Source organism: Lingula anatina, chromosome 1 (genome assembly GCF_051362555.1).
Source record: "Lingula anatina isolate TDL-2025a chromosome 1, LinAna3.0, whole genome shotgun sequence".
In the NCBI taxonomy this organism is placed as follows: domain Eukaryota; kingdom Metazoa; phylum Brachiopoda; class Lingulata; order Lingulida; family Lingulidae; genus Lingula; species Lingula anatina.
The window spans coordinates 50,747,696-50,756,709 of NC_141767.1; the positions used below are offsets into that span (position 1 = coordinate 50,747,696).

Below are 9,014 nucleotides of genomic sequence, written 5' to 3' on the forward strand. Positions count from 1 at the left end.
CTCTGGGATTTAAACATTTTCTTTTTCATTCAACTAGCCTTCAAAGATGTGGCTCACTGAAACCACAGAATGACACAGTTCCAAAATAGTAACAGGACAAAAGAGCTTCCGAGTCTTGTGGTTTCCAGTGGTTGCCTTGGTAAACTGACCTATTACTATTAGGTTGAAGGTTAAAGCTGCATGTTAAATTAAGTATTAATGAGAAGTTGGAGTTTTGATGGGCATAAAAGTCAAATGTATAAAAAAATAAAAACAAATCATAAACCACATGCCTTCTACCCTTCATTATTGGATGCACAATATTAAGTACATTAATTCGAGACAAAAACTACATCCGTAATATATGTTCCAGAATCATGCGCAGACGTTGAACGACTCATTTCATCCGTGAAATGTTCGAAATACTATGAGTAGATCCCAGGTGTGCAAACTCCGCACCTATCTGATACTGCTATCTGCAATGATAATCCTGTGAGTGTGACCCCACATCCATGCTCCTTCATATCCTAATTTCGACGTAGATCTGGATCTCTGTGTCGGCACCATCTTAAATTTGGCATTATTTGATCCTGAAAAGCAGTCCAAATTTTGAACCAAGCTTAATAAATATTGCTCTGTCCTAAAACTCTGTAAAATGAAATTCATGCTGCAGATTCTACTTTCCACCGGATTCCCCAAGATGTAAACAATATTACAAACAATATTCAATAACCTCGGTTCGCGATGAAAGTACCACATCCTTTGCCGGAAACTATTCGGCTTCTTTCGTGAATGTTCGTGTTCCATTTAAGGAAGTTTCCGTAAGCTCATTTGCTTAATAAAGCAGCATAATTGATTGGACGTGCCATATATGGAAGAGAAACTTCCGACTACATTATGCAGATCACATGACGTAGGTCATTGCGGTATGCGCTTCCCTTCCATATATGGGACTTCCGAGCTGGTTCAAAGGGCAAAGCAAATTTATCTGCTCATGTAGAACTGCGCTTTTACTTATTTTGCTTAATATATATTTTTTTCGACAAATTAAATAGAGAGAAGATAGACATGGTGGAGGAGAAGAAGTTCCGTCTACATTACATGCACATGCATATTAATTATTGGTAATCTACCTTTAAGACACTTACGAGAATGTCAGGGGAATGTTGAATGAAAGTATAGTAATCTTTTATTTATATTGACGTCAATACTACGTCACCGTCCATTGATAGCAGAAGGCTTTTGATTGGTCAGAGCTTCCGGCGCATACCATATATGGTAACAGATATAGTGAAGCAAATTCATTCATAAATTCGTTCGGCAAAGATCGTCGTGAATTCGCTTAGACGATCGGCGAGGAGAAACATCAAGACCACAGCATACAAACTGGACTCAGAAAAGTAAACAACCTCAGCCATAAAGGTGACATAGTCTCACCCACGTGAGGACATACACCTATTATAATCGTGGAAGCTACCAAGGATTCATTACTATGATTATGGACGGGTTGGAAACTCTTTCGCAGGTGGCACTGGAGGAGCAGAGCCTGGGTGAAATAAGCTTCGATAGCTACCACCCTGCTTCTATAACTTCAACACCTAACGCCACAAATATAGATGCATTCGGGGATGACAACCTTAACACACCGGTGACAGCCAGTTCGGATGTATTTCCATTTACTGGAGAGGGATTTAACGTGGAGCCTGTACCGATCACTGGCACTGGTGAGTAGAATCAGCTGATCGCTCTTGCACAGCTATATGCACACTATCCTGCGTAACCGGGAAGCATGAAAAATGCATATATAGTGGTATACAGCTTGCACTTTTATGCACGGTCCAGATATAACTACCATCTCGTCATAAAACGCTAAATGGTCATTTTGCTAGTAATATTCAAATGATGACTTGTCTGTGTGCCCGCATAGCACATATAGCCGCAGTGGACTACTATATTGATCGGAACTGCAGCTGCAGCAGTTTCACAATTGGTAATTTATTGCAGATCCTTCAGGATGATTTTCATTTTTTCCGTTTTTTATTATTTTTTCAAATAATTTTCCTCAAAAATCGAACTATTGTAGTGGTTCTCCTTATGCTGATTGGGCACCATGTTGGCTTACCACGTTGTTGTGTTTACATGAGTGGGCGAACACCTACGCCTTCAACAAACGTATATATTAACCCCAGAATGTGTGGGACGCGTAGAGTTGCCGGGATAAAAGTCGCTGGCTTGACTTGGCATACACTTGCTTCAGTCTATGGGAATAACAGCTAAGAGTCCAGCTGTTCAATTACTGATACTGAAAGATATTTGATTTAGGGACAGTCACTTGTAACCCGAAAACCGCAGTTTAGCCAAATAGGCTTATGTTGTGGGAGATAACCAAAAAGACATAATCGGTGACAACGATTTGAAAATGTTACTTTTTCAAACAGTTATATCTTCACTGCCAGGTATCGCTCGGTTGAATTTATATTTTGGAATTTTGATACTTTAAAAATCTGAAAAAGTATTACATAAATTATTCACATTATCAATTATTCTTTGTGTTTATTCTTTTCAGCTTCAATAGAAGCAGTGATCAGTATTCCTCAAGCCGATAAGGTGCAGCAGTTCTCGACCACCGTCGCTAGCCTGCCGCCCATGTCTAATACCACGAAGATATCCTACAAGGGCACTTTCACCACAACTGCCACGCCCACATCAACTGGCAGTGCCCCGAACATGTCAGGATACCCATCTGGTATTAGTATCACACCGATTATCTGCAGTCTTTTCTCTCATGGAAACCAGGGCCAACAACAACAGCAATCAGACTACAGTCCACAACCAAACTACAGTGGCATGAGTCGCTCTCAGCAGTCTCAGAGCTATACCAACAAGGCCCAGTTCACCGCCCCAGGTTCTCCTCAAAGTTTCCAGAGACATCAGTCCCAGCGTCAACAATCTCAGCCACAGGAGGAGCAGAATCGCACTTCACCCAATTTTTCTACACCTTCCCCTGGACGACCCCATACAAGCAGTCCCCAAAGCGGACAGTTCTCGCCCCAATATCCCAGCACCGCTAATGCTAGCAGCCATATGACAAGGTCCTGTCCAGCTACACCTGAGCCTAGCTTTTCCCAGAGAATTGGCAGTCCAGACAACTTCGCCACACTGCCACCCTATTCAAGACAATCATCCTACGACTGTGTAGTTTCTTCGACATACTCTTCACTTCCCAACTACCCAATGAAACAGCCGCCAACTTACTCGAGCTGTACACAGCAAAACAGTGGACTAAGTATGAACTTTCAACAATCTTCACCTAATGACATCCAACAATCCGTAATTCAAGTTTCCGAAGAAATGGTTGTTAGTAATTTTAATAATAGCTGGTCCTCTGGAATGAACACGACAGCTAACATCCCAGCTTTTGATCAACTTCAAGTTAGCTCATCCCAATTTCCTCAAATCAAAACAGAGCCTTTGAATGACTATCCCATGACTACGATGGGGGATTTCACGCCTTCGCCTCAACCTATCCAGTCATTCCCATCTACATCCAAAGCTGTGCTAGAACTTTTACAAAATCCATACCAACAAGGAGCTTTAAAACTGTACCCCGTCAAAGCAAGGAAGTACCCTAACAGGCCAAGCAAGACTCCACCCCATGAGCGTCCCTATGCCTGTCCCGTCGGTGGTTGTGACAGGCGGTTTTCTAGGAGTGACGAACTAACTAGGCATATTCGTATTCACACTGGTCAAAAACCATTCCAGTGTCGGATATGTATGCGATCCTTCAGTCGCAGTGATCACCTTACGACTCACATCAGAACACACACTGGTGAGAAGCCATTCAGTTGCGACGTTTGTGGTAGAAAATTCGCCCGCAGTGATGAGAAAAAACGCCATAGCAAAGTTCATCAGAAACAGAAGGCTAAGAAGGAAGCGAAACTTTTGGCCACCAGTGCTCCACTGACTCCTATCTCGGACTCTCAGCTTAGCTCAGAGAATGCTATCAGCAGTTCCATTCCTTTGACTGTAACCACAGCTAACGCTTTATAAACAGTAAAATAATCTGTCACTCATAAGTCTGGGTGGATAAATTCAGCACTTAATTTAAAGTCAATTTTATAAACTGATTATCAGCTAAAAGTCACTGATCATCTCAGATATTCTAGATGTTCATTGTTAGTCAATTCAGCATGCCATTAGCTTTTTAACTTGATATTTTATTCATATATGTATATACGTGTTGCAATGTGCCACAAACATGATGTATTTGTAAAATCTAATATCAAATAGTAAGTTACCTGAGGACCATCCGATTTCGTAGAATGCCACGTAAGCTGTCTGTATTGTTGTTAAACGACATTTGGATGACGGTAGTTATAGGTGATTTGCTGTTGTAATTGAGTTTCTAAGCTGAGCTCTGATCATTTGGTATGACGCAGATGAAACCAAATAGCGTGAGCTAGGCTTCATTACAATGAGAGGTCTATACCGTCAAGTGGAGAAAATCGGAAGGATTTTAATTACGAATACAAATTATTTTTCTACTATATTGAATATGATTTCTGTGCTCAAAATGTCAGTGGTATATGTTTATATGTAATATGTCATGGAGATGTGATATTTTGTTATGTCTTTTTATACATGTGTCTTGACTGCGCTGTAAATTTTTCTTTGTTAATGGTAATATATATATTTTGCCAGTTGAAATTTTATTTTCGTTACATGGATTCAATACCAAAGTTCTTGCTGGCAAAGAATGGTGATCTTGTACAGTGTTATTTGTCATTAAATATATTTAACTATAATAAAGTTCCAAAATGATTACGGTCTTTTTTCTTCTCATTCATACGTGGCGATCGCAAGTAAAAGCCTATTTACGGTAAACAGGCAGAATACAACGACCTAATACGATTTATATAAAAAATCTTTGATATTTCCCAAAACTCACAACTCTCCTATAATTCCTTCTCAGGCAGCAGTCTGGCAACAGGTTGCTCGCATAAACCAAATAGGGAATCCCTATGTCTGGATTTGTAAACAAAATTCGAGGTCAGTAGTGACGTCTAACTCGCGTCATAGAGTCCTGGAATGCTTGAGGTTAATTTAAGCTTTAGTATAGAGGCTGCTGAACCGCAGCTAAATATAGACGCGGCATCTGGAAAGAAAACTAGTTTGTTAATGTCTTCGCCCGACTGTCAGTGGTATGCCATAAGCATAAATAATATGACCCAAGCATCTGCGGTGGATAAAGCAGGTGAAAACAAACAATTATATGGTTATACGGTACAGACGAGTTTTTATAAATTACCTTCAAGGAAAATTTTAAAAAAGAGAAACTTTAGATGAATGATTTGTTTTCAAAGGATAACAGGACTATTCTGAAATATTTAATTCCAACATTTTTCTATTTTTTATCATCATTTTTAAGTCGGCCATTATAAAATTATTCTCTACTGGAGAGTTACTGCTCTGGTCTGGTCTCAAAAAACAAGGCAGCACAGCTGTCAAATGTACAGATATTAAGAAAGAAAAATAATCCAGTCAAGCTGATTTGCCAGTTTCAACTGTATATCAATGATTCTTGTTAGTTACAAAATATTAATAATAAACACATTTTTCCTTTTAGGGCATTTGTAGTGGCAGTACACAAAAAGTTCTTTTATCAATTTTAATGCAATATTACATAATGCTTAACAGCATGACCACCGCCAATTTTTATAATATACTTTAAGTAACATGGATATTCAGAAAAGGTGACTAGCAAAGGTCTTCAAGTCCATGGAAGTTCAAAGTAATACCTTGAAAATGTGAAGAATTAACATTTCACTAAAAATGGCATCACTTTCAAAAAAGAATCCACTTAGGCTGTTTTTCCAACAAGAGCATGGTTTTAGTCCTATCATTCTTTTCCATAAGATTGAGAAAAAAAAAGAAAAAAAAAACAGAATTACTTCAAAAAAATAAATGGATCGAGCTAATTTTCGCACTTGACCTGTATAATAAACCTATGAATCAGTTCTGAAAGTTTTTGACAAAAGGTAAAGCGATTTTCTTTTTATTTGTTTTATGGAGGATAAAATATGCTGAAAAAAAAACAGCATAACTTTTGGAAAAATGGTCCGATCAGGCTGATTTTCGAACTTGACCTGTGCTTAATGAATATTCATCAGTCCTGCATGTTTGAAGACAAAAGGTAGAATGGTTTTCATTTTATTTGTATAACGGTGGCTTAAATATTCTGAAAATAGCAAAAAAAAAAATGCATAACAGAAAATGGTCCGATCAAGCTGATTTTTAAAGTCGACCTGTGTTTTCCTTATCTTGATCATTCCTGTAGGTTTCAAGACAATAGACCTATTGGTTTTCCTTAAAATGTGTTATCAGTGTTGCATATATGCTGAAAAAAAAACTGTATTTTATGAATATTCATCAGTTCTGAGAGTTTGAGGACAAAAAGTAAAATAATTTCCATTTTATTTGCATAACAGTGGCTAAAATATGCTGAAAAAAGAACAGCATAACTTTTGAAAAAATGGTCCGATCAAGCTGATTTTCAAAGTTGACTTGTATTTTATGAATATTCATCAGTTCTGTAAATTTGAAGACAAAAGGTCAAACCATTTTCCACTTATTGCTATAAAACTTAAAAAGTCCACAGCGACAACTACAGCAAAGACAGACACAGGTGACAGCTACACGTATAGACACGTGTCTGTACATAAAAAATAACTTAAACATTGGTTGGCTGGAGACTTGGTCCAAAACATATTTTTATAACTGTATACGATTTGGGTTAAAAATTGGACAGAGTTCCTTAGCTTCCTTCTAAAGCCTCTGATATACTTGGTAGAAATCAAGGTAAGCAAATATAAAAACAGAAGTAACAGGCAAGAATAACAACATAAACGAAAATGAAACCTTGAGGTTTTACTTTTGTCACTTTTATTTCAATACTTAAAGAGTTGATCAGTCATCACCAACATGGTGTAAGTTTAATCATTCATTGATAACAAATTTCCAATAATAAAAGTATTTGTTAAGAGTCAATGTTCCGCATATCTCAACTGATTTTCAAAGAATTGAGGACCATATTTATAATCCTTTTTAAACAATCAGATACGAGAACGGAAAAAAGCAATTAAAATGAAGTTACCCTTTTTTTTAAAGAAAAACAACATATATCTGAGGTATGTTAGGTCAAGAGACATAACAGACTGTTGGAAGTCAAGAGATAGTGCAAGCTTTCAGGTGAAGGCACAGTTGTAATAATTATATATACTATATAGTATCAATGCAGTCTTCAGAGTTTTAGTTCATATCACTGTAACACTGAAATTATCAGCATCATCTTCACCAATTCCAAATTAGTTTCTGTAAATACAAACTTGGAAATGAAAATGAAAACCTAACTGAGATGCATCTTCTGTCCCCTTTTTAACAATCTTACACATATTTCAAGCAGTGTATGCTTAGTGTTCATTAGCCACATGGATTACTTAACATGTGAGCTGACATTTTCAATGTTGCTAGTTTATTCTCTCGAGTATACAATCCCCAAACACCATGAAGCCTCCTGTATCTATTATGTCAATTATAGTAATATTTTTTATGAGCAAGAAATACAAATACAGCTAAATCACAGCATATTAATAGGTAAAATTGAAAATCATACTAAATGAATGTCATAATGTCCTCCCTGCAATGGGGCCTCACATATCTCAGTAGCCTTAATTAATATATAATAGAATACAAATCACAATACAACATTATACAAACTAAAATGGCCTTCATGGCCATTACATTCTCCATAAAAGGTTCCCTGAATATATTGTACCATCATCACTTTCAGAGGTTATATAAACTATGTCAGTAAGTTTATTTGGATGCCTGATAGACCAATTTTTTAAATAATGTTAGCTTTGATGAGATTTGTTTAGGCTTTGCACATCCATAAATATTTGGTAATGATCTCTAACAAGATCAGCTAAACAAATTTTCTTTTCCTTTTGGCAAATGAGTGTTTCTCATATGAAATATACATTTCTTTTGAAATGGAATGAAATGTTTGTTAGAATTTTGAATAGCATTAACATGTATTTTAAATGTGGTCAATGCCAGAGCATTCTGCATGAAGGTCACCATAGTAAACATTGAGATTGACATCAGTGTTCAATTTTGTTCGGGATTTCAATATATACATTTTGTTTGGCATAGCTGGTTCAAGAATTCAAAATGAATCCATGTCAATTGCAATGCGTGGCCCCTTGTATTTGGCAGAAGCTGTCCAGTAATCAGAGGGCTGCGGGATCTCCAGAAGCCAACATATGTCATTCTGTATCCCGCTTCCTGTGACATCTTTCTCTATATTTAGTTCCTTGTAGTAATGACACACCCTTGCTCCAGTGTCATGGTCATAGGGTGGAGACAGTATATCTACAAAAGCCATGGGCCCGTTAACAGCCTCAATATAGTGCAAATTTCCTTCCTCAGGCCCAAGCTCACAAACACTATCAGAATCCACCACTGTGTCTGAATGGAGTTTAACTGGTATTATTCTGTCCCTGTGCCATGGTTTTACCGAACTATTTAGTTCCATTTCCTTTGGAAAGGGAATATCTTCCTTTGGGACAGACGTGAAACTCTTTATCTTGCCCTGTCCATGAATCACTTTAATGAGGCCATGCATATCGGGATGATCGTGCAATGGCAAACTTGCACCATGGCGGATAACAAAAATTCCAATACTAAGTATTCTATCCTCGTAAATATGCACGTAGGTAACTGGTGCTCCTCGGGTTTCCGGCCTATAAACATCCCGATTTTCAACTAAACGCTCCTCAAAATTTAGGTCGGATGCATTTAAAGTCTGAAGGACACCCTTAAGATCCGCTATATTCTCCTTTAACGCAACTTTACTGGAGATATCAAGGAAAGTTTTCCTCGCCAGGTGCCCTATCCTCTGGACGACATTCGCCATATTCATTTGTTTGTTTGCTCACGTGGTACAGGCTGGGAAAGGTGACGTCTCTGGAAGA

General features: G+C 37.7%; 2 protein-coding genes across 2 annotated transcripts; one reads left to right on the plus strand and one right to left on the minus strand.

Moving 5' to 3' along the window:
- Positions 1-1,286: 1,286 nt before the first annotated feature.
- LOC106153667 (uncharacterized) lies at positions 1,287-4,800 on the plus strand. The gene is made up of 2 exons (XM_013527695.2): positions 1,287-1,703; positions 2,546-4,800. The coding sequence occupies exons 1-2, from the start codon at positions 1,472-1,474 to the stop codon at positions 4,027-4,029; spliced, it is 1,716 nt and encodes a 571-aa protein (XP_013383149.1). The 5' UTR covers positions 1,287-1,471; the 3' UTR covers positions 4,030-4,800.
- A 2,098-nt stretch (positions 4,801-6,898) lies between these two features.
- Positions 6,899-8,978, minus strand: LOC106153676 (2-aminoethanethiol dioxygenase). Its single transcript, XM_013527706.2, has one exon. It carries the CDS (start codon positions 8,960-8,962, stop codon positions 8,207-8,209), a length of 756 nt encoding a protein of 251 aa, XP_013383160.1. The 5' UTR covers positions 8,963-8,978; the 3' UTR covers positions 6,899-8,206.
- Between the last annotated feature and the right edge of the window lie 36 nt (positions 8,979-9,014).

Bases quoted from the DNA above. Each gene is read 5' to 3' on its own strand.
- LOC106153667 (XM_013527695.2), top strand. From the start codon at position 1,472: ATGATTATGGACGGGTTGGAAACTCTTTCGCAGGTGGCACTGGAGGAG. The intron at 1,704-2,545 runs GTGAGTAGAATC...TATTCTTTTCAG, and splicing joins TGTACCGATCACTGGCACTG to CTTCAATAGAAGCAGTGATC.
- LOC106153676 (XM_013527706.2), bottom strand. From the start codon at position 8,962: ATGAATATGGCGAATGTCGTCCAGAGGATAGGGCACCTGGCGAGGAAA.